Here is a 25,840-nt window from a genome sequence, read left to right on the forward strand (position 1 = left end):
GCTGAGTCAATAGCAATAGCAATAGCAGTTAGACTTATATACCGCTTCATAGGGCTTTCAGCCCTCTCTAAGCGGTTTACAGAGTCAGCATATATTGCCCCCAACAACAATCTGGGTCCTCATTTCACCCACCTCGGAAGGATGGAAGGCTGAGTCAACCTTGAGCCGGTGAGATTTGAACCGCCGAACTGCAGATAGCAGTCAGCTGAAGTGGCCTGCAGTACTGCACCCTAACCACTGCGCCACCTCGGCTCTGCCATGACCAATGTTACATGTAGACCTAGACACCTGTGGTTATACGAATTGTGGGTTTTGTGGGATCTGTAAACCAGAAAGGGCTTTAAGATCTCAAATGACACATCGTTTTAACCTCTCCCTTCTTACACTCTCAACGCCTGACTTTTGGACTTCCTTCTTATTTTAAAGTTCCTCAAGAGATCTTGAAAACCTCTGAGGCTCCTAGAGAAACAAGGGATATTAGTGGAGCACAAACAGCTTCAGAGCTTGTAGAATGGGATTCAGTTGGTGCCCCTGAAACATCAGGGAAAGAATATGAAAAGGGTTGGATTGGAAGCAGAGGAGGAAAGATGGAAGTCCTGGCACCCACACAGGAAAGTGTCGCTTCTCGTGTGCGATACGGGCTAAATTTAGAAGTTGCTGGCAGTGCGTAAGTCAAGAACCTTCTGTCTTTTGAAGCCAGAAATTGACTTTCAAGTTCAGTTAAAGAATTGGAAGGTTCAGCTGAATTTCTTTCAACCTGTCAACATGGCTCCTCTTTTTGAAGGCGTTAGATTCAAGGACCAGAAATCACACAGCAACCAAGAATTTGGGGGGAGGAAAATTATATAAGCCCAACCTCCCAATTTCAGGGCCTCTTGGTGAGAAAACAAACTCAGGTTAAGCATCAGAAGAGGATAGAAGAAGAGGAAGAGGAGGAGGCTAAAATGGCCTTGGGCATCTCCGTAGCTTTCAATGTTGGACAATGTTAGCATTTAGCCTTCCTTCCTTCCTTCCTTCCTTCCTTCCTTCCTTCCTTCCTTCCTTCCTTCCTTCCTTCCTTTCCTTCCTTCCCTCCCTCCCTTCCTTCCCTCCCTCCCTCTTATTCCCTTTCTCATTCTCATCCCTGGTGGCACAGTGGTGAGAAGGCAGTATTGCAGGCAAACTCTGCCCACTGCCAGCAGTTTGATTCTGAGTGGTTCAAGGTTGACTCAGCCTTCTGTCCTTCTGAGGTGGGTAAAACGAGGACCCAGGTTGTTGGGGGGGGCAAGAGGCTGACTCTGTAAACCCCTTAGAGAGGGATGTAAAGCCCTGTGAAGTGGTATATATGTTCAAGTGCCCAGCGCAAAGGAAGGAAGGAAGGAAGGAAGGAAGGAAGGCAGGCAGGCAGGCAGGAAGGAAGGAAGGAAGGAAGGAAGGAAGGAAGGAAGGAAGGAAGGAAGGAAGGAACATTGGTTGCAAAACCCTGTGAAGTGGTATATAAGTCTAAGTCAGTGTTTCTCAACCTTGGCAACTTGAAGATGTCTGGACTTCAACTCCCAGAATTCCCCAGCCAGCATTCGCTGGCTGGGGAATTCTGGGACTTGAAGTCCGGACATCTTCAAGTTGCCAAGGTTGAGAAACACTGGTCTAAATGGTATTGCAATTGCTGATGCGGTGATGATCAGAGTTCCTTGAAAGAGGCCCGTGCAATTTGGCCTCTCTTGTTTTGTGCTTCTCATTTTTAAGCCAGCCTCAAAAAGTTGCTTCGAGTATTTTGGCACAATCCACAGTGCACATTTTTTTTTTCTGGCACTCGCCTGTGGCAAGATGGCATCTCTTGCAAAAAAGAGAGAGCAAAACACGAGGCGCGCAATCCTGCAAACCTCCATTAATTCTCAACAGAAGAGAAAAACCGTCTCTTTTGCTGACTGAGGTCCCCTCCTCTTTGGCTGTACACCCATCCCACACGCACTGCAGATACTAGCCAGCAAAAGGAGTTTGTTGTTAATCTGCAGTCTTTCTTAAGTGCAGTTCTGGGGCAATGCAGCTCCCTTAACTTCTCTCGGCTCTCCAGGTTCCATGAAGCGTTTCATGCTGGTCAGAGTGGGAAGAATGTTGGGCTTCGTGGGGCACAGGTAAGGCTGGAGGCACACCTGAAGCTGGACAGGTGGGGAGGGCTGGACATCTGTTGGGTCCTTCAGCTGCTCCTTGCCAGCAAACCAATTGCTGCAGGCTAGGAGAAGTAAGCCCTGCAATTCTGCGATCTCACTGTAAGGAATCGTAACTCAGAGACCGACTTCTTTTGCTGGAGACGGTGAACCTTACAGGCTGAACCTCTGCTTTGATCTAAGTAGCAAAAGCCCTTAGACTTATCTACCACTTCACAGTGCTTTTACAGCCCTCTCTAAGGGGTTTACAGAGCCAGCCTCTTGCCCCCAAACAATCCGGGTCCTCATTTTACCCACCTCGGAAGGATGGAAGGCTGAGTCAACCTTGAGCCATTCAGGATCGAACTGCTGGCAGTGGCAGAATTATTCCACTATACTGCATTCTAACCACTGGGAAGGAAAGAAGGAAGGAAGGAAGGAAGGAAGGAAGGAAGGAAGGAAGGAAGGAAGGAAGGAAGGAAGGAAAATAGCAATAGCACTTAGACTTATATACTGCTTTACAGTGCTTTTACAGCCCTCTCTAAGCGGTTTACAGAGTCAGCCTCTTGCCCTCCCAACAATCTGAGTCCTCATTTTACCCACCTCAAAAGGATGGAAGGCTGAGTCAACCTTGAGCCATTCAGGATCGAACTGCTGGCAGTGGGCAGAATTATTCCACTATACTGCATTCTAACCACTGGGAAGAAGGAAGGAAGGAAGGAAGGAAGGAAGGAAGGAAGGAAGGAAGGAAGGAAGGAAGGAAGGAAGGAAAATAGCAATAGCACTTAGACTTATATACTGCTTTACAGTGCTTTTACAGCCCTCTCTAAGGGGTTTACAGAGCCAGCCTCTTGCCCCCCAAACAATCTGGGTCCTCATTTTACCCACCTCGAAAGGAGGGAAAGTTGAGTCAACTTTGAGCCATTCAGGATTGAACTGCTGGCAGTGGGCAGAATTATTCCACTATACTGCATTCTAACCACTGGGAAGGAAGGAAGGAAGGAAGGAAGGAAGGAAGAAGGAAGGAAGGAAGGAAGGAAGGAAGGAAGGAAGGAAAATAGCAATAGCACTGAGACTTATATACTGCTTTACAGTGCTTTTACAGCCCTCTCTAAGCGGTTTACACAGTCAGCATATCGCCCCCAACAATCTGGGTCCTCATTTTACCCACCTCGAAAGGATGGAAGGCTGAGTCAACCTTGAGCCATTCAGGATCGAACTCCTGGCAGTACTGCAGTCTAACCACAGTGCCACCAGGGAAGAATGAGAAAGGGAAAAGAGGGAAGGATGGAAGGAAGGATTGAAGAAAGGAAGGAAGGAAGGAATAGCAATAGACTTATTTACTGCTTCACAGTGCTTTACAGCCCCCTCTAAGCGGTTTACAGAGTCACCCTCTGGCCCCCCAACAATTTTGGGTGTCATTTTACCCACCTCGGAAGGATAGAAGGCTGAGTCAATCTTGAGCCGGTCAGGATTGAACTTCTGGCAGTGGGAAGAGTTAGCCTGCAATGCTGTATTGTAACTACTGGAAAGGAAGGAAGGAAGGAAGGAAGGAGAGAGGGGGAAGGGAGGGAGGGAGGAAGGAAGGAAGGAGGGAGGGAGGAAGGAAGGAAGGAGAGAGGGAAGAAAGAAGGAAGGAAGGAAGGAAGGAGGGAAGGAGAGAGGGAGGAAGGGGGGAGGGAGGGAAGGAGGAAGGGGGGAGGGAGGGAGGAAGGAAGGAAGGCTGAGTAAACATGAACCAGTGAGAATTGAACTGCCAAACTGCAGTCAGCTGGCAGTCAGCAGACATAGCCCGCACTCTAACCACTGCACCACAGTAGCCAAATCTTGGGTTCAGGAAAACAGACTGTTTCTCCAGCAGTGATTAAACCCAGCGAGATATACTGAATGACTGTGAAATGGCGAATAATTGCATCTCTGAGAAACGAACATAAAAGAGCCCTGATGTTGTTACCTAGTTGGGTCACGAAACATCTGCAAGAAAACAGCCGCACTCCGAGCGCGCAAAGCGCCCCTCCTTTCAACCCTGAACTACAATTTTCCTTCTGTAGGACATGAAAGAAATGCTCACTGCAGAACAGGCGACTGAAGAAATAAAGCACAGCTATTAATTTCCATCGAAGCCACACCACAGAGGAGCTAGAATGGCATGTAACCCCCCTCCCCCCTCCGGTGAGCGTTTTGGGGTCTAACTCTAATCCCCTCTATTTTTCCTCCCAAATGGTAATTTTCAGTTTGCAGAAGGAAGAAAGCATTAAAGAAGTCGACAATCCCCGTTCTATTTCATCTAATTTTGATTGGGTTCACATTACTTTGTAAAAATCCCAGTTTTGTCCCGATGTCGTCTATTTAGTGAGGTTGGGCCTGCCCTTTTGAGGAGGGGGGGCACAGAATACGAGACAGGGGGATAGTGGAGTACCTGGCATTAAATTGTGGATGCCAGATGTGGCCATTAGCCCAAAAGAGATCCGCCATTGCTCACCGCGTCAATACATTAGATTGTTTTATCACCTCTTCCAATGCGTGACCCGTCAAAAGCGTGTTCCACAAAAGCGCGGTCGACGAAATCGCGTATGTGACGTCATCACAACGCGACGAAAAAGATCGAAAAATTGAAATAAAAATTAAATTACAGCAAGCCGATTCACATAAAGGTAAGGGTTAGGCTAAGGGTTAGGGTTAGGGTTAGAGCATTAGCGTTACGTTTAGCGTTAGGTTAAGGGTTAGCGTTAGGTTTAGCGTTACGTTAAGGTTAGGTTTAGGGTTAGGTTAGGGTTAGGTTTAGGGTTAGGTTAAGGGTTAGGTTTAGGGTTAGGTTTAGGGTTAGGTTTGGGGGGGTTAGGGGAAGGTTTTAGCTTTATTTTTACATTTTTCGATCTTTTTCGATCTTTTTCGTCGCACTGTGATGACGTCACATACGCGCTTTCGTCGACCGCGATTTTGTCGTCCGCGGTTTTGTGGTAGAACCTTCCAATGGGCTAAGAATTTTGATGGGGCGCTAACAAACCAGTTCTTGCAAAAGGAGGGGAACCCCCCCCCCGCAAGTCACTACACCATTTTTAACACTTTCAGTAAGTTCACACTCAGGTTTCACACTTGGAGAGAGATGTGCGCATAGCGCATAGTGAAAACTTTTGTATCGAAGTCTCAGAGGGAACGAAAACACCGTTGACTCGGAGATGATTGCAGCCGGGATAAAAAGGAAATGAAACGATACTCTCGTCATTTACAAGAGGACCCGCCCCCCCAACACGTAATATACTATTGAAATGAATTAGGATGATTAACGCACACAAGGCCCATTTAAGCATTCTCAAGCGCGCCTCCTTGGAAATAGATTTCTTAAAAAAGGAATTTACCAATCAGCAATTCTAAGTCAAAAGAACTGGAGACGGATAAAAATAAAGCAGACGTTTTATTGGCCAGATGCCTTCAAAGACTGAGGTCAGGATGGGTGTGGAGTTAGGGGAAAGGGGGAGAAGAAGGAAAAGAATTAAAATTGGGATTTTGGGGAGCCCAAGAGAAAATGGCTATAAAAGAGGAAGGAAGGGGGAAAGAGTTACATTAGTGGACTAAAGAGAATAGTAGTAAGATTGTTATTGTTACGTAACTAATTAAGAAATCAAGAAATGATAGTCTATTGTTAACGGTAGAAAGAAAAAATGAAAGAAATGCTCTCTATGTTTCCAATTGAATGAGGGGATGTATGCTGTTTATAGCAAAATATACCCATGGAGAAGATAAGAAATGAAAATTTGGTGTAACTTTGAAGGGGAAAATTGAAGATATTATTTTAGCAATAGCAATAGCAATAGCAGTTAGACTTATATACCGCTTCCTAGGGCTTTCAGCCCTCTCTAAGCGGTTTACAGAGTCAGCATATATTGCCCCCAACAACAATCCGGGTTCTCATTTTTCCCACCTCGGAAGGATGGAAGGCTGAGTCAACCTTGAGCCGGTGAGATTTGAACAGCCGAACTGCAGAACTGCAGTCAGCTGAAGTAGCCTGCAGTGCTGCATTTAACCACTGCGCCACCTCGGCTTCTCTATTTATGTATTAAGACAAAATGGATAACGAGTAAGGAGATTACGAACGCAAGATAGAAACGTATAGAAGGGAAAACACTAACTGCAAAGGAACCGATTCGGAACTGCGGTATGATATACGATGGAACGTATTGATCCTATGTTGTTTTTAAGTCACGTGTTTGTTTCTGTTGATGTGCTTATGTGTTCAAAATAAAAATTTATATAAAAAAAAGAAAGAAAAAATAACTATAAAGATGGAAAATAAAGGAAGAGAATCATTTGTAGAAAATGTGGAAAAGATGTAGAAAAGATGTGGAGACTCCGGAAAGAGTGCAGAGAAGAGCAACAAAGAGGATTAGGGGATTGGAGGCTAAAACATATGAAGAACGGTTGCAGGAACTGGGTATGCCTAGTTTAATGAAAAGAAAGACCAGGGGAGACATGATAGCACTGTTCCAATATCTCAGGGGCTGCCCCAAAGAAGAGGGTGTCAAGCTATTCTCCAAAGCACCTGAGGGTAGAACAAAAGCAATGGGTGGAAACTTAATCAAGGAGAGAAGCAACTTAGAAATGAGGAAAAAATTCCTGACAGTGAGAACAATCAGAAGTTGTGGATGCCCCAACACTGGAAGTTTTAAAGAAGATGCTGGATAACCATTTCTCTGAAACAGTATAGGGTTCCTGCCTAGGCAGGGGGTTGGACTAGAAGACCTCCAAGGTCCCTTCCGACTCTGCTATTGTATTGTATTATTTGGCTGAACGTGAAAACAAAACTATGACGTCAAAAGGACTATGGAATTGAGAGGATGTAAAAGAAAAGACCCAGACGATGCTTTGTTCTTATAATATGAATAATTTGTATTAAAAAAATAAAAAAACTTCGGGGAAAAAAAGGATTGGTATGGATAAGATCTGAATGGCTCTGTAGGGCTGGGATGGTGAATCTCTGTAGGGCTGGGATGGTGAATCTCTGGCACCTGGGTCAGAAGTGGCACACAGAGCCTTCTCTCTGGGCATGCCCGCCATTGCCAGCTGCTTTTCTGGATTCCGGGGCTCACATGCGCGCTGGAGAGCTGGCCTTCCTGGGTGCGGGAGCGCAGGGAAAACAGCCGGAGAACAGCCTGAAAAATTGCCCAAAGTGGCCACAAAACAGGCAGTTTTTGGATTGTTTCCTGGGCCTTTTTCAGGCTGTTTTCAGCTGTTTTGGGAGCTGTTTTCATGCCGCGTTTGGGCTTCTTTCAGCCAGTTTTGTGGACTATTTTCCAGGCCATTTTCAGCCTGTTTTTCAGGCTGTTTTCCAGGCCATTTTCAGGCTGTTTTTCAGGCTGTTTTCCAGGCCATTTTCCAGGCTGTTTTTCAGGCTGTTTTCCAGGCTGTTTTGGGAGCTGTTTTCATGCCATTTTTGGGCTTCTTTCAGCCAGTTTTGTGGACTATTTTCCAGGCCATTTTCAGCCTGTTTTTCAGGCTGTTTTCCAGGCCATTTTCAGGCTGTTTTTCAGGCTTTTGGGAGCTGTTTTCATGCCATTTTTGGGCTTTTTTCAGCCAGTTTTGTGGACTATTTTTCAGGCCATTTTCAGCCTGTTTTTCAGGCTGTTTTGGGAGCTGTTTTCATGCCATTTTTGGGCTTTTTCAGCCAGTTTTGTGGACTATTTATCAGGCAACACAATAACAGCATTGGAAGGGTTCTTGGAGGTCTTCTAGTCCAGTGGTCCCCAACCTTTTTATCGCCGCGGACCAGTCAGCCTTTGATAATTTTACCGTGGCCCGCTGAGCGCGCGCAGGGGTGGGGGGGCGTCTTCTGAGCGAGGCGTTTTCTGTAGAGCCGCAGGGAGACTGGGGAGACGTCTGCAGGGTCGCAGGTACACGTCAGCTTTGGGCCACACGTGCGTACCTGCGTGGGGCTCTCTTCCCTGGAGCCTTTGTGCACGGCCCAGGAGCTTTTGCGCACGGCCCAGGAGCCTTTGCGCTGCAGCGATCATGTCCCCTGGCCGCTGCAGCGATCATGTCCCCTGGCCGCTGCAGCGATCATGGCCCCCGGCCGCTGCGCGGCCCGGTGCCAGGTACTCCACGGACCGGCACCGGTCCGCGGACCGGGGGTTGGGGACCACTGTTCTAGTCCATCCCCCTGCTCAAGAAGGAGTCCCTACACCATCTCAGACAAGTGACTCTCCAGTTTCTTCTTAAAAACCTCCAGTGATGGAGCACTGGCAACTTCTGAAGTCAAGCTGTTCCTCTGGTTAATTATCCTCACTATTCAGGCATTTCTCCTTAATTCCACATTACTTCTCTTTCTGATTAGTTTCCAACCATTGTTTCTTGTCCAAAGCCTTCTGGTGCTTCGGAGAATGAGTTGACCCCCTCTTCTTTGTGGCAGCCCCTATGACATAACCTCCTGCTTACGTTGGATTTTTGAGCATGACTTCTTTTCATCTTTTCTTCCAAGCTGCTATGGAATTACATTTTTGTCTACCATTTGACTGTATCCAATATTCTAGGGCCACCTGGAATCAGGTGTGTGAGATGGGCAGCCATATCAACCCACTAAATAAGTAAACAAATATTAGCGAGGCTTCTTCTCTTCCTTAGCTGAGCAGTAAGAAAGTCGCTTCATCGTCACCACTATCATTTTAGTTTCCAATTTTTAATGTTTTGGGAAAAGAGGGGAGGGGGATACATTTTAGCTGGGAACATCTAAGAGTTACCGCTCTCTCAAATGATCGTATGTCCCACTTCTGTTGGTTTCAAAAACATACCAAACCAATCAGCCAGCTTGTGGGGGAATATTCAATTTTGGCTGTGCTGTCACACTTACTGCTTTTGCGAATGTAATGGGCCATTTGACATTCATCATGATTTTGTAATTTGCGATTCAGAAGCGTCTGCAGTGGTGGAGAAGGATGTCCTATCTCTTGTTTGTTTACGTAGCTTGTGCTGTGATGCAGTACGGAGAGAGAAAGAAGACTTGAAGCGAACATCTTGGGAACTAACAGGACCATGGAGAGCTCCTGGAAAGACACTGCAAATCAACCCAAGCTAAAAAGAGCCTAAATAGATACAGATGCAGATTAACAGAGTAGGAAGGGACCTTGTAGGTCATATAGTCCAATCCCCCATCCCACCCAAGCAGGAGACCCTACACCATTTCTAACAGATGGCAGTCCAGGCTCCCCTTCAAAGCCTCCAGTGATGAAGCTCCCACAACTTCCAAAAGCAACTTCTGTTCCATGGGTTGATTGTTCTCCCTGTCAGAAAATTCCTCCTTATTTCCAGGTTGAATCTCTCCTTGGTCAGTTTCCATCCATTATTCTTGTCTTCGGGGACTTTGGAAAACACCTTCACCTCCTCCTCTCTGTGGCACCCCCTCAAATATTAGAAGAGTCCTATCATGTCTTCCCTGGTTCTTCTCTTCGCTAGACTAGCCATGTCCAGTTCCTGTAACCGTTCTTCATATGTTTTAGCTGCCAGTCCCCTCATCATCTTAACTGCTCTTCTCTTCACTCTTTCTAGAGTCTCAACATCTTTTTATAGTGTCCAATCTCTTCTTGAAAGTCTCAAGTGATGAAGCTCCCACAACTTCTGAAGGCAACTTCTGTTCCATGGGTTGATTGTTCTCACTGTCGGAAAGTTCCTCCTTATTTCTAGGTTGAATCTCTCCTTGGTCAGTTTCCATCCATTATTCCTTATCTGGCCATCGGGTGCTTTGGAGAATAGGTGGACCCCCTTCCTCTCTGTGGCAGCCCCTCAAATATTGGAAGACTGCTATCATGTCTCCCCTGGTCCTTCTCTTCTCTAGACTAGCCATGCCCAGCTCCTACAACCAACCATTCATCGTATGTTTTAGTCTCCAGACCTCTGATCATCTTAGATAAATTCAGATTAACAGAGTTGGAAAGGGACCTTGGAGGTCTTCTAGTCCAACTCTCCACCCAAGCAGGAGACCCTACACCATTTCTGACAGATGGCGGTCTAGTCTCTTCTTGAAAGTTTCCAAGGATGAAGTTCCCACAACTTCCATGTTCCATGGGTTGATTGTTTTCCCTGTCAGAAAATTCCTCCTTATTTCCAGGTTGAATCTCTCCTTGGTCAGTTTCCATCCATTATTCCTTATCTGGCCTTCAGGTACTTTGGAAAACACCTTCACCTCCTCCTCTCTGTGGCACCCCCTCAAATATTAGAAGAGTCCTATCATGTCTTCCCTAGTTCTTCTCTTCACTAGACTAGCCATGTCCAGTTCCTGTAACCCTTCTTCATATGTTTTAGCTGCCAGTCCCCTCATCATCTTGATTGCTCTTCTCTTCACTCTTTCTAGAGTCTCAACATCTTTTTATAGTGTCCAATCTCTTCTTGAAAGCCTCCAGTGATGAAGCTCCCACAACTTCCAAAAGCAACTTCTGTTCCATGGGTTGATCGTTCTCCCTGTCAGAAAATTCCTCCTTATTTCCAGGTTGAATCTCTCCTTGGTCAGTTTCCATCCATTATTCCTTCTCTGGCCATTGGGTGCTTTGGGAAATAGCTTGACCTCCCCTCCTCTCTGGGGCAGCCCCTCAAATATTGGGAGGCTGCTATCCTGTCTCCCCTGGTCCTTCTCTTCACTAAACTAGCCATGCCCAGTTCCTACAACCGTTCATCGTATGTTTTAGCCTCCAGTCCCATCATCATCCTGGTTGCTCTTCTCTGCACTCTTTCTAGAGTCCCCACATCTTTTTTATAGTGTCCAGTCTCTTCTTAAAAGGCTCCAGTGATGAATCTCCCACCATTGGTTGATGGTTCTCATGGTCAGAAAAATTCTCCTTATTTCCAGGTTGAATCTCTCCTTGGTTGGTTTCCATCCATTATTCCTTCTCTGGCCATCGGGTGCTTTGGGAAATAGCTTGACCCCCTCCTCTCTGTGGCACCCCCTCAAATATTAGAAGAGTCCTATCAAGTCTTCCCTGGTTCTTCTCTTCACTAGACTAGCCAGGCCCAGTTCCTGGCCAAGGTATGCAGAGATCGGCCTGGCAGTTCTCCAAGCCAGAGAAGGTCTGTGACTGTAAATCCTCGAAAGACTTTGCTGGATAGGAATGAGCAGAATTCACAGTGAATTAATAAAAAGGGTTTTTTGTCATTTGCTTCATTCTCTTGGGAAGCCTCGGTCAGTACAGGAAGCAGGAGGAAGAGATAATCCCATTAAAAAAAATGAGCTTGGGCTTCATGCCAAAAGTGTGATTATAGGACTACCGTAATCCAAAGGATGTTTTTGTTTCCTCATTTCCTTTTTTTCTCCCCCCAAACAAGAAACCAGACAACGCATACAAAACACGCCACCTCATTAGAGGCTGCCTGCTCTAAAGATATGCATGCAAATCACATGTTCAAAACCAGACCTGTCTTTCCAGCCCTTCCTTTTCAGGAAGAAAAAGACGAACAGGAGCTGACATGTCATGTCTTTAGCGGAACAAATCAGGGGAAGAGGACATGGTGGTCGCCCTTTGGCTGTTGTATCTCTGCTTGACGAGGGCAGCACGAGTCTTCTGCACACTCGCCTCCAGCGAATGTAGAAGACACACACACATGTCTGGGGAATTTATGATGGAGCGGGCGAGGTGACTCTTCCATTTATCTTCCTCTCTGGGGAATTTAGGAGAATGCAAAGGTTGACCACAATCGTGGCAGAGAAGATGGATGAGCCATACCAGGGGTGTTCTTGGGTTCAATGGAGCAGTTGGGTGCCTCCTTCATTCTACAACAGAGCCGAGGTGGCGCAGTGGTTAGGGTGCAGTACTGCAGGCCACTTCAGCTGACTGTTATCTGCAGTTCAGCAGTTCTAATTTCACCGGCTCAAGGTTGATTCAGCCTTCCATCCTTCCGAGGTGGGTGAAATGAGGACCCGGATTGTTGTTGGGGGTGATATGCTGACTCTGTAAACCGCTTAGAGAGGGCAGAAAGCCCTATGAAGCAGGATATAAGTCTAGCTGCTACTGCTATTGCTATTCCTTCCTTCCGAGGTGGGTGAAATGAGGACCCAGACTGTGGGGGCGATATGCTGACTCTGTAAACGGCTTAGAGGGGGCTGAAAGGCCTATGAAGCGGTATATAAGTCTAACTGCTATTGCTATTGCTATTGCTATTATTCTCAACCTTGGCGCCTTTCAGTCCTATGGACTTCAACTCCCAGAATTCCCCCAGCCAGCTATGCTGGCTGGGGGAATTCTGGGAGTTGAAGTCCAAAGGACTGAAAGTCGCCAAGGTTGAGAAACACTGTTCTATAGAGTTACTCTTTCACTTCAATAACCAAAAGTGGATCATCTCCATCAGTGAGCTGATCCGGAGGTCTTAGCCAGAATTGGAATATTAATTTTATTTCTTGATGTATTTCGATACAGTGATTATGATTGCCTACCCAACATCTTATCTTTCTCAGTGGGTTTATCCAGGTTCCTGAGTGTGCTCACTTCAATAGCAGTAGACGTATATACCGCTTCATAGGGCTTTCAGCCCTCTCTAAGCGGTTTACAGAGAGTCAGCATATTGCCCCCAACAATCTGGGTCCTCATTTTACCCACCTCGGAAGGATGGAAGGCTGAGTCAACCCTGAGCCGGTGAGATTTGAACCGCTGAACTGCTGATCTAGCAGTAGCCTGCAGTGCTGCATTTAACCACTGCGCCACCTTGGAGTGTTATCAATAGCTCATCATACCCAGGTCATTTTAGCAGGGATAACAGTTGAAATGGGAAAGGATACCCCACGGAGAGCAAGAATGGAACCTCGATGGAGACAGATGAGTTCCCTTGTCAAGGGGACAGAAGGTGAAATATGTTTTGAAGCCTAGAAGGTCCATAACATCTGGAAGTGGATGAAAGAGACATCTCCCTAATTCACCAATTCAATGACTACAAGGAGGAAGATCACAACCAGACCTCCAGCATTCTCACATCATACTCAACCTGAAAGGAATTTTAACCTCACTAGGATATTGATTTCGCAATTGAGTCTACTTAGTAGGTGTGTATCCTTCTCCTGCAACCCCGTTTCTGCCCTTCTGTAGTCTGTTCATGTATGGGCGAGAACTGGGTTGCCAAAATTACCAGTGGTATCTCTCTTTAGTGGGACCATTTTGTTCTCGCTTTCCCCCCACTTCCAAAATGAAGTGGGGGGGGGAATGGAAGTGATTGATGTTGGGAAGAACCTATCATTAAGGTAAAGGTAAAGATTCCCCTCGCACATATGTGCTAGTCGTTCCTGACTCTAGGGGGCGGTGCTCATCTCCATTTCAAAGCTGAAGAGCTAGCGCTGTCTGAAGATGTCTCTGTGGCCATGTGGCTGGCATGACTCAATGCCAAAGGCACATGGAACACTGTTACAGTGGTCCTTTTGATGTGGCATAGGGACACAGTGGGCTCAGTGGCTAAGATGCTGAGCTTGTGAATCAGAAAGGTTGGCAGTTCGAATCCCTAGTGCCACCTAACGGAGTGAGTCCCCTTTACTTGTCCCAGCTTCTGCCAACCTAGCAGTTTGAAAGCATGCAAAAATGCAAGTAGAAAAATAGGGACCGCCTTTGGTGGGAAGGGAACTTACCATTATACTACAAAAAAGAAATAGCAATAGCAATAGCAGTAGACTTATATACCGCTTCATAGGGCTTTCAGCCCTCTCTAAGGGGTTTACAGAGAGTCAGCATATTGCCCCCAACAATCTGGGTCCTCATTTTACCCACCTTGGAAGGATGGAAGGCTGAGTCAACCCTGAGCCGGTGAGATTTGAACCGCTGACCTGCTGATCTAGCAGTAGCCTGCAGTGCTGCATTTAACCACTGCGCCACCTTGGCTCTTAGAAAGTGGCCCTTTTGATGTGGAAATTATTTACACAAGTCTCTTACAGGTTTTGAGGATGGGTAGGACAAGGGTTTGCATCTGAGGTCTTTCTACTACTCCTTCTCACCGTGAAATCCTCCAATGTCCATAATGACAAGCTGCAAATCCAGTGGTGTCATCACTATAAAATCCAACAATTTGGGGGAAAGCTGGAATGCAGGATTTAAGGCCTCTCCCTTCTTCCGACATTGCCCTCCCAGGTTAAAAACTGGTTCGGGCATTTCAGAGTGGAATTAATTGAAGGCTACTTCTTAATATTGCCCTACATTGAAAGGTGTCAGACAGAGATTTCGGCTAGCAAAACTCTTCTAGAAGGCCGTCAAAAGAGGCCTTTGGGACTCAAAAACCCACAAAGAAACACTCCATCTTTACAAACTCATTTATTTGGAGGGATAAAAGGGGGAGAATATTCATGAATATGTATTTTTTTTTATAGACCAAGTCTATTCTCCCGCCTTACTCTCCCCGGCTGGTGATGTATAATATTCCCGCAATCAGCACCGCTTGTTTCCACTTCTACAAGATCAATATTCATTCAACATTTGTGGCCAGATAACACCGTCATTTTCTCTTTTCTTCCCTGAGCTCTTTTGTGAATAGCAATTCCGATCCTTGGAAAGAGGGGAAAAAAGGGGGGAAGAAAAATAGCATTTGTCCTTTAATATTCATTTGTGTATCAGAACGAGACTGAGGGTCTCGCCGTCAAAAACATTTTCTAGAAGAATGATTTAATGAGGACAAATGTCCCTGAAACAGCAATGGATGAGATGCAAGAGAAAAGGAAAGGAAAAAAAGGGAGAAGGGAAAGAAAGAAAGAAAATAGAAAAAGAAAGGAAAGGGAAAGGAAAAGGAAAGGAAAAAAGGGAGAACGGAAAGAAAGAAAGAAAATAGAGAAGGAAAGGAAAGGGAAAAGAAAAAAGGAAATGAAAGAAAAAGGGAGAAGGGAAAGAAGGAAAGAAAATAAAGAAGGAAAGGAAAAAGAAAAGAAAAAAGAAAAGAAAAAGGAAAGAAGGGAAAGAAGGAAAGAAAATAGAGAAGGAAAGGAAAAAGAAAAGAAAAAAGAAAAGAAAAAGGAAAGAAAAAAGGGAGAAGGGAAAGAAGGAAAGAAAATAAAGAAGGAAAGGAAAGGAAAAAGGAAAGGAAAAATGGAGAAGGGAAAAAAGGAAAGGAAAAAGAAGGAAAGGAAAGGAAAAAGAAAAAGAAAAGAAAAAGGAAAGAAAAAATGGAGAAGGGAAAGAAGGAAAGAAAATAAAGAAGGAAAGGAATGGAAAAAGAAAAGGAAAAAATGGAGAAGGGAGAAAAGGAAAGGAAAAAGAAGGAAAGGAAAGGAAAAAGAAAAAGGAAAGAAAAAGGAAAGAAAAAATGGAGAAGGGAAAGAAGGAAAGAAAATAGATAAGGAAAGGAAAGTAAAAAGGAAGAAGGGAAAAGGGAAGGAAAGGAAAGACTTTAGGGCCCAGCAACTGTCTTTGTGTGTTTGTGTGGGGAGGGGAGGAGGCTGGGAGGGAGAGAGGAAACTTTTTTTTAAAAAAGAAGGAAAGTTTGTTAAAAACCAGGGGGAAAAAAAATCAGAGAAAACCTTTGCATTTGAGGCTATCAAGTTCAGTGGAACGAACATCCCAGTGTAAAAAGAGGAATTTAATGTTGTGCCAAGAGTCTCAACTGCAGAATCCCATTGGTGGCATTTCTTTACACATCTGAGCCACCCGTGGAAGAGAGAGAACACACCCTGCTCACCATTACACGGGGCTACTCTCACTCGCCCTGCAGATGTGCAAAGCAAGAGGGCATTTGTATTTCAATTTCAATCTCAATCAGAATAGAGCTGGAAGGGACCTTGGAGGTCTTCTAGTCCATCCCCCTGCTCAAGCAGGAGACCCCACGCCGTTTCAGACAGGTGGCTGCTCAATCTTCTCTTAAAAACCCCCAGTGATGGGGTACCCACAACTTCTGAAGGCAACTTCTGGTTCCAATGGTTTAATTGTCCTCACTGTTAGAAAGTTTCTCCTTAATTCCAGATTGCTTCTCTCCTTGATTAGTTTCCATCCCTTATTCCTTGTCTGGCCTTTGGAGAATAGCTTGACTCCCTCCTCTCTGGGGCAGCCCCTCCAATATTGGAAGACTGCTATCCTGTCTCCCCTGGTCCTTCTTTTCTCTAGATTAGACAAATCCAAATCCTGCAGCTGTTCTTCATAGGCTTTGGAGCCCAAGTTGACCTCTCTTCTCCATGACACCTCCTCAAGTAACAGCATAACAGCGTTGGAAGGGTTCTTGGAGGTCTTCTAGTCCATCCCCCTGCTCAAGAAGGAGTCCCTACACCATCTCAGACAAGTGACTCTCCAGCCTCTTCTTAAAAACCTCCAGTGATGGAGCACTGGCAACTTCTGAAGTCAAGCTGTTCCTCCGGTTAATTATCCTCACTATTTGGGCATTTCTTCTTAATTCCAGATTGCTTCTCTCCTTGATTAGTTTCCATCCATGGCTCCTAGCCCTGCCCTCTGGTGTTTTGCAGAATAATTTGACCCCTTCAACTTTATGGTAGCCCCCCCCAAAATACTGGAAGCCTGTTATCCTGTACTCCTAGTCCTTGTTTTCTTTAGGCTGGCCATGCCCAATTCATTCTAGTTTATTAAAACCCAATCAATGTAGGCCGTTTTGGGGTCCTTCCTAGAAGTTCTCCAGGAGGGGGACATCTGGTTATCTTCTGATGTTGCTAGTTTCCAGCATTTTTTGGTCAAGTTTACTGGATCATTGAGGTGCAGTTGATGTACGGAGGCCTCCCATTAACCAGAAGGGGACTAATTTAGGGATGAGCCAACTCCGTAAACCACTTTTAAGTTTGAAGGTTGCCCAACGGATTATCTCCAGTTTCTGCCTGTTTCTGCTCAACCATAAACTGAACACTCGGTCTTTCTCTGGATGGACGTGTGCAGATGGTGTATGCTTGGCTGATGTCCATGCGCTCTCCACGGTTGAAGTGTGTGTGTGTGTGTGTGTGTGTGTGTGTGTGTATGTGTGTGTGTTTGTTCAGCGGCACCATTTGCCTCAAAATCCTTTCGCTTCCTTTCCACTACAAGACGTCCCTCATCTCCGAAGACACATTTGCAACACAAACAATCTTGTCCTGTGAATCAGGCAGAAACCCCCCCCCCTCACACACACACACAGATCCAAGTGGACAGCTTGTCGGGCCAGCGTGTGCGCGACAAAAGAAGCCACTGTCAAGAACTACGTTCCAGCCGTCACGAAAACATAAGTCTCTGGAAGGCTCAATGAAACCCAAGGGAGCAACTTGAGAGAGAAGATTAGGAAGATGTCAACCTGGAAATGTTCAGATTCGGGTTAATGTCAGGGTTCCAAGTAATAAAGACCCCCCAACGAATGAAGACTCCGAGGCTCGAGTTCCCTCAAAGTTCCATTTTATTAGAGACGTCACGTTGGCACATCTGGGAAAACTCGAATCTGAAAGCTTCCAGGTCAGAAGTGGGTTCCTACCAGTTCGCACCTATTCGGTAGAACCGGTTCGTCAAATCTTCCGATCCTGTTAGAAGAGGTTCCACCTGTGGACCCGGAAAGCAGGCCACATCTACAGAAGAGGTTCCAACATTTTTTGAAACCCACCACTGGTCCTTGGATATGATTATTCTACACTATCATGCTCCTATTTATAAAACTCAGGGCCTCTGTGAAAGGGAAGGATGACTACTGCGTTTGTGGTGCAATCGGAACATTGCGTGTGTTGAAGTTGTTTTAAGGCAAACCAAAGATGCCTTTTAAAAAACAAGTTTACATCCTATTCTTATGCATGCCAGTGCTGTGTGGGAGGTAATTTAAGGTGGTTCTGACAAGTGTTGTCGGCATCTTCATATCCGGTCACATGGGTGGCAAGCCACTCCCATCCGGTCACATGGGCAGCAAGCCACTCCCACAAAGGAGGCCACACCCACAGAGTAGGTTCGAACAAATGTTGAAACCCACCACTGTTCCAGGTTTTCCCCACCCAGAAGAAAGTCCAGGTCTCTTCCTCCTGCACCCACATGTCCATCACAAGGTCCAATCAGGCACCGTCCCAACTGGAGATGCCTCCCAGTCACACCCCTCAAGGAGCAGGGCCAGACGTCCTTGACACTCTGAGAAAGGAACGTTATTTTGACAGCCTCTCTCTCATACGCCATATAACCACCACCACCACCCCCAGTTTCCCGCAGTAGAAAATATGGCAGGCTTGAAGGCCCAATGCAAAAGAAGATGGCTTCCAGGGCTGACAGAAGGCCGAAATGAACATCAACGGAGCACTAAAGAACTGAAACTTCACAAAAAGCAGCAGCCTTCCTTCCCTCAGGGGGTTGCAACCTGTGGCACTGTGACGTTATTGACCTTGGAACATTTGGCGGGAAATGACGGTTCCACCACAAATCCGCGAAGCCCTTATCCGCGGAGACATAAGCGCAAAGACTAATTCGCACCATTCTAAGCGCTAAGGAAAAACATGACCCTACCGCGATGACATAATCGCGGAAGGCAAATTCGCGCATTCCCAAGCACTCAGTACCCTAACCCTAACCCTAAACCTAACCCTAACCCTAACCCTAAACCTAAACCTAAACCTAAACCTAACGCTAAACCTAACACTAAACCTAACGCTAAACCTAACACTAACCCTAACCCTAACCCTAACCCTAACCCTAAACCTAACCCTAACCCTAACCCTAACCCTAACCCTTAACCTAACCCTAAACCTAACCCTAAACCTAACCCTAAACCTAAACCTAACCCTAACCCTAAACCTAACCCTAAACCTAACGCTAAACCTAACGCTAAACCTAACGCTAAACCTAAACCTAATCCTAACCCTAAACCTAACCCTAAACCTAACCCTAAAACAAACCCCTAAACCTAATCCTAACGCTTACCTTAATTGAAGTTGGCTTTCTGCCGCGGCACCGTTTTAAAGCGCCCTTCTGTTGCCGCGCTGTTGTCGCGGCGGTGATGACGTGTGGTGATGACGTCGCGGCTTTATCACCGCGATTTTGACGAGTGCGGTTTTGTCGTGCCACGGGAAATGACACGGCAACGCTTGGAAGAAATTATGCATTCCAAAGGAAAGTTGAGCACAAAAGACCCAGCAGTTCACAGATGTAAGAACTGTTTGTTTCATACCTTCCTCACAAGAGACTAAACTTCAAGGAAGTCCTATGTTTTTGGGAAACCTGGCTACCACGGTTGAAAGCGTAGGTGTAGCGACTACATCCGGCTTCCCATCGGCTCCTCTCCCGGGGCTATCGGTTAGCCTTCCTTGCGGGTTGGACTCAAAAGCCCCATCATCCCCAACCCACATGCTGCCTGGGATGATGGGAGTTTTGATTTAAGAGACCTGGACATTAAGCCTCAAGCGAAGGAGAAGGTTGTTACAGAGGACGTGATTTGAATAGTCAACATGGAAGAAATGTATCCTTTGTGAGAACAGTCGCACATGCAAGAGCCAAGTCAAGAGATATTTGCCCATCTGAAAGTGACTGGAAACTTTTGACTGCGGTCAGCCATCCAGAAGACTGGACAAAGGCCTTCTCCATCCAGATACATCATCACTGTTCAGAGTCTGGCCATGGATGAGAACTCCATGATGGAAAGAGAGGCCCAAAGCTTGAATGTTGAAACTACAACACCTTACCTCTACTAGGAGTATCCTTGGTTGGGCCCGTAATTGCATTTCAGCATGATCCCAGATGGGTACGCAACGATTGCTATGCAGCTCAAGACGGTGGTGAAATTCAATTTTTTTTTTACTACCGGTTCTGTGGGCGGGCGTGGTGTGGCTTGGTGGGCGTGGCTTGGTGGGCATGGCAGGGGAAGGATACTGCAAAATCTCCATTCCCACCCCACTCTGAGGCCAGCTAGAGGTGGCATTTGCCGGTTCTCCAAACTACTCAAAGCTTCCGCTACCAGAACCTGTCAGAACCTGCTGGATTTCATCCCTGGCTCAAGACCTAGAACTGGGGTGTCAAACTCAAGGATCAGGGACCGGGACCGGCTCATGGGATGCTTAGATCTGGCCCAAGGGGCTGTCCTAGAAACAGTAAAAGACCGGTCCGCGGTGTCTCTGCCAGTGAAAACAGAGTTCAGGAGGGCCATGCACAACCTCCCCGAGCTCCATTTTCACCGGCAGAGGGCTGCAGGAGGCTGTCACAGCCAAAAATGGAGCTCGGGAATAGCAATAGCAGTAGACTTATATACTGCTTCATAGGCCTTTCAGGCCTCTCTAAGCGGTTTACAGAGAGTCAGCATATTGCCCCCAACAGTCTGGGTCCTCATTTTACCCACCTCGGAAGGATGGAAGGCTGAGTCAACCCTGAGCCGGTGAGATTTGAACCGCTGAACTGCTGATCTAGCAGTAGCCTGCAGTGCTGCATTTAACCACTGCGCCACCTTGGCTCAACGGGAACCCGTTTTCACTAGCAGAGTGCTTGGGCCACCATGGACCCCCCTCCCCAACATGGGTGACATTGAGCTGGCCACACCCACCTTGGCCACGCCCTCCTCAGCCCCCCCCCCCCGAGGTCAAACACAACCCTGATGTGGCCCTCAATGAAATCGAGTTTGACACCCCTGACCTCAATGCTTACTTGGGAAGAAACAGAGACGTAACAACTTCAGCCGAGAGCTTGAATGGATCGGAGCGACACCCTTAAACCCAACTCTAACCCTAACTCAAAGGAAACCACAGTTTGTTCATCACCAGCCGAAAACCATCTGGCCTTAAATACCGCATCGAATCCACGTACGTAGACAATCCCCCAATGAATTCGTTAGCTCAATAACCATATATATAGAAGCGGGTGTAAAACATGCGAAATCTTACCAGGTAGAATTGAGGCAGTAATAATAAAAAACAAAACAAAACACAGGAGAGAAAACATTATAGAAGCACCAATAATTCAGTTGTCCTCAAACCTCAGCAAGAGGAAGGAAAGAGGGTTTAATCTCACATCCCGACCCCCCAGAGCAAAGTTTTCCCTTCGCAAGTAATAAACAAGCAAATCACCCCCTGTCAAAAGATAGCTGATCTCCGGAGAATAAGCTAAACAAAGGACAGGAGAGGGACAGACACACACACACACATTCCAATTTTGTTCGACGACATGCAAGAGGCTTTCCAAAGTGCAACGGGGACATGCAGAGAACCTTATCCTGCTTTGCCAAACTTCAGCTCGTGTGTAAGCAATTCTGGGAAGCTCAGAAGCAGAAGCAATGCAAGCTTTCATGAAGGACCCAAGAATTAAGTTTCAAGAACAGGGTGACAACAATTCTCCCCAGCTCAGGACAACATCCAAAGCATCGAGATAACTTCAGGGATGGATGAAAGAGCCCCGAGCTGGGAAGAAACTGGAAATTCCACGATATTCTTTTAGGAGAGCAAGCAAATTTTGCAGCCAGAAGGCAAGGGAAACCAACATGGAAGAGACCTTTTACGAATGCCTCAAAAGGGGGCAAATTGCTTCGTTACAGTTATAAAAGTCCCCTTTTTCAAGGGGTGTAAAATTACAGGCTCTTCCCCACACTAACAAGCAAGCAAAAACAAGTGAAGAGGGAGGGATTCTAGACAGCTTCTTGTTTCCTGGTGCATCAGATGCAGATCAGAAGTGAACATAACGAGACTCAACAGGCCAGGCACAGGCTTTCCAGAAGTTACAAAGCAAAAGGAGAAATGAAAAAAAAAAGGCAAGAAAGGAGAGAAAGAATCAAAGAGGAGAAGGAAAACCAAAAAGGAAAAAAAAAAAGGAAGGGCAAAAAGCAAAGGAAGATGCATGGAGCACAAACCTTCGGGCTCTGTATTCTCTTTGAGGTGGACTTGCTTCAGAGGGCAACAGAAGATTTCATGGCATTTAGTTCGGAAAGGGGATTGTCTTTTCTTTAGTTCCGTAGATTGGATGGAGTCTTGCCGTAACATAATATATTCCTGTGTGCCAGGGGAGGCGTCATCCATAACTGCGGTTACCACACAACAAAATGAACTAAAGTTAGAATGGAAAGGGAAAAAAAGCAAAACGAAAAGAAAACTTAAAAAGAAAAACCTAGAGAAGGAAAACAACAAATCAAGTTTGTCGTGATCAGAGGAAGGTGGTGAGAAGAAGGGAAGGGACAGAAGGGAGAGAACGTCGCTGGAGGAAAATTAAAATGGAGTGGATTAACATACTTAGATGAAGGAGAGAAAGAGAGAGAGAGAGAGAGAGTGTGGAGAACACGAAAGGCAAAACATTTCACTCCTACATACTTACAACAGGCTTACATTGTAGCTTCTACGGGATCATATATTTTATAACCATCATTCTAGGAAATGCAGGCTAAGTGAAATCTTTACCAAACACACAACTTTTCCTTGGGGGGGGGAACCGCACCTGATTTTTCTGGGGGGAGGGAGGAACAGATATGCTGTTTACAAAGGTGTAAAAGGAAACACTTTTTAACTCCCCCACTCCTACGTTCAGCAAAGCAAAAACATGATATAAACCCCCAACATGGCCCATCTAAGATAACAGAATCACAGAAGAAGAGAGTTGGAAGGGACCTTGGAGGACTTCTAGTCCAACCCCCTGCTCAGATTGGACATTGGTTGTCCAATGTCTTTTAAAAAACATCTCCAGCATTGGAGCAACCAGAACTTCTGGAAAATGGTGGTATGCAAAATGAGGATTTCTGTTCTTACCGAGGCTTCCCAAGATCCTGAAGCCAACTCCTTGTCCCGACAAAAAACCCTTTTATTAATTGACTGTGGATTCTGCTCATTCCTATCCAGCAAAGTCTTTCAAAGGAGGATTTACAGTCACAGACCTTATCCTGCTTGGAGAGCTGCCAGGTCAATATTTGCAAAACTTGGCCAGGAGCCTCTGAGTCACAAACCAATTAAGCGAATCAATTGTCTCCTGCAAACTCCACTCCCCTTTCACTCCTCTTTTATTTCCTCTGGGAGGGGCCATTCATCGTCCACCTGTGCCTTCCTCCCAAGTCCACCCCTGCTCTTTAGCTGTTCCCTTCATCTGGCAGCTCTGTGCATGTGCACACTGGGAACAGGCTCCAGCTGTTCTTCTGCCTCACTGATGTCTGACTCCAGAGGCAGCACATAACTCCCAGATGGCCTTGGCCCCCATAGACCCCTCATCAGAGCTTTCCCCAGACTCCAAGATTGTCCCATGTTCCTCCTCAACCTCCTCACTGTCCGAATCTGCCGTCAGCTCTGTTGGCCGCTGGTGGGCCACAACAATTTCCTGAGAGTCAAGAGTAGATATTCGTCATCAGGGGATGAGGAATATTCGCTCTTGAATATCTTGTGTGCCGGAAACCACCCAGAATTACTTTGAGGCAGCCTATAGATTTTATAAACAAAGAAAGAAATAAGGATTCTATTAACACAGCCATCCTAGAGAGTCTCTGATAACTTAAGATTAGTAACGAGAAACTAAAGTACAACATTGTTGAATCATGGTTAGAGCCGAATCCAGGGGTGTCGAGATTCAGGGTACAGAAAAGAAGGAAGCTTTGATTAGGCTGGATGTATGAGCTGTGAAGTCTTTCTGCTGCCCTTCTCCGAGGTGGCGCAGTGGTTAGGGTGCAGTACTGCAGGCCACTTCAGCTGACTGTTATCTGCAGTTCGGTGGTTCTAATCTCACCGGCTCAAGGTTGACTCAGCCTTCCATCCTTCCGAGGTGGGTGAAATGAGGACCCAGACTGTGGGGGGCGATATGCTGACTCTGTAAACCGCTTAGAGAGGGCTGAAAGCCCTATGAAGTGGTATATAAGTCTAACTGCTATTGCTATTGCTAATCTCACCGGCTCAAGGTTGACTCAGCCTTCCATCCTTCTAAGGTGGGTGAAATGAGGACCCGGATTGTTGGGGGCAAATAATGCTGACTCTGTAAATCGCTTAGAGAGGGCTGAAAGCCCTATGAAGCGGTATAGAAGTCTAACTGCTATTGCTATTGCTATTCTCAAAGCCCACTTTGAATTTTCTTCCTCCTTGGTCTCCATGTGGAACATGGGCTGGTCGCTCCCAAGGAGCAAAACAACCCAGCGAGGATTCAACTCTACTTCTCCTTCTCTTCGTAAGCCAATCCTTGCATAATCTGACCCTCTGATGCCTCTGGAAGCTCCTGTAACCCACTCAAAGACATGGAGGTGTTTGATGAAGTGCTGTCAGTTTCAAGGGCCTGTGGAACTCGAGCTTTCAGGCCTTGGGCTAATTCTGGACCAAGATGGTGTCCGATGCTCAGGAATGCTAGAAGTGGGGAGGGAAGGAAACTGTCACTGTCGCCCGGCCGGCATTCCAAAACTAGCTGAAAGGAACTTAACGACGGAACTGCTCCCAAACAACAAAAGAAAACCTGTCCCCAAATTTTTCAGGATGAGAAATTAGGTGGATCATTTCTCCAGGGGCAGCTTTTCAAAGGGTAATTCTGTCCCCTCCCATCCCCACTCTCACTCTCACTCTCTCTCTCCCTATCCTTCCTTCCTTCCTTCCTTCCTTCCTTCCTTCCTTCCTTCCTTCCTTCCTTCCTTCCTTCCTTCCTCATCTCTCTCTCCTCTTTATCCCTCCCCTCCCCCCTCTATCATCTCTCATTTCTCTCTATATATATATCTGCCTGTCCTTCCTTCCTTCCTATCTCATCTCTCTCTGTGTTCTCTCTATCCCTCCCTCTCTATCATCTCTATCTCTATATCCATCTGCCTGTCCTTCCTTCCTTCCCTCCTTCCTTCCTCTCTCTCTCCACTTTATCCCTCCCCCTCTATCATCTCTCATCTTTCTCTCTCTATCTGCCTGTCCTTCCTTCCTTCCTTCCTTCCTTCCTTCATCTCTCTCTCCCCTTTATCCCTCCCCTCCCCCCTCTATCATCTCTCATCTTTCTCTCTCTCTATCTGCCTGTCCTTCCTTCCTATCTCATCTCTCTGTGTTCTCTTTATCCCCCCTCTATCATCTGCCTGTCCTTCCTTCCTTCCTTCCTTCCTTCCTTCATCTCTCTCTCCTCTTTATCCCTCCCCCTCTATCATCTCTCATCTTTCTCTCTCTCTATCCGCCTGTCCTTCCTTCCTTCCTTCATCTCTCTCTCCTCTTTATCCCTCCTCCCCTCTATCATCTCTCATCTTTCTCTATCTGCCTGTCCTTTCTTCCTTCGTTCCTTCGTTCCTTCCTTCTTTCATCTCTCTCTCACTTTCTGTCCTCTCTATCCATCCTTCTCTCTATATATCATCTCTCAACTCTCCTCTCTCTCTCTCCTCTCATATACAGTGTGTGTGTGTGTGTGTGTGTGTGTGTGTGTGTACAGTATATGTATATATAAAAATCTAACTCCCTCCGTTGCTCACCTGCCTCTCTTTCTCTGTCATCTATCATCTACCTATCTCTTCCATGGTGAAAGCAGGGGCATCACAGCTGAAAAGGCCTCCTCTCTACTCATTTACGACCCTACAGTCATAAGCCAAGGACGTCTGTTATCACCTGCCTGGAGCTGCGACCCGGTTCTGCAGAAAGTTCTCGCAGATGGTTTGGATCTGGGGAATCTGCAAGCTGAGCTGCTGATCCCAACATCAGACCCATGGTGGTGCCTGGAACACCGAAGGTGGCCACACAGAGGCTTTCTTCTCCGATGGAGCTCCTGGTGCCTCGGCCATCAGCCGAAGGACTTTTCCTCTACAGCAGTGTTTCTCAAACCTTGGCAACTTGAAGATGTCTGGACTTCAACTCCCAGAATTCCCCAGCCAGCGAATTCTGGGAGTTGAAGTCCAGACATCTTCAAGTTGCCAAGGTTGAGAAACACTGCTCTACAGAAATCCTGTCCTTCCTGCTT

At 46.4% G+C, this 25,840-nt stretch overlaps 1 protein-coding gene across 4 annotated transcripts in view; it reads right to left on the reverse strand.

The window, feature by feature from the left end:
* Window positions 1–25,840, reverse strand: part of FGF13 (fibroblast growth factor 13) — a 204,191-nt gene that overhangs the window by 52,331 nt on the left and 126,020 nt on the right. For 2 of the 4 annotated variants that reach the window (XM_087727731.1, XM_087727730.1), the window contains exon 3: window positions 21,822–21,989. The exons of 1 other annotated variant lie outside the window; for it this stretch is intronic. In XM_087727731.1, the coding sequence (XP_087583857.1) occupies window positions 21,822–21,989 (168 nt within the window). Of the gene's footprint in view, window positions 1–21,821; window positions 21,990–23,997; window positions 24,142–25,840 lie in introns of those variants that run through there. One more of the 4 variants, XM_087727734.1, reaches the window with a different exon arrangement.

Source organism: Thamnophis sirtalis, unplaced genomic scaffold, assembly GCF_051295495.1.
Source record: "Thamnophis sirtalis isolate CommonGarterSnake01/CBP01778 unplaced genomic scaffold, rThaSir2_p1.2 scaffold_13, whole genome shotgun sequence".
Taxonomy (NCBI): Eukaryota; Metazoa; Chordata; class Lepidosauria; order Squamata; family Natricidae; genus Thamnophis; species Thamnophis sirtalis.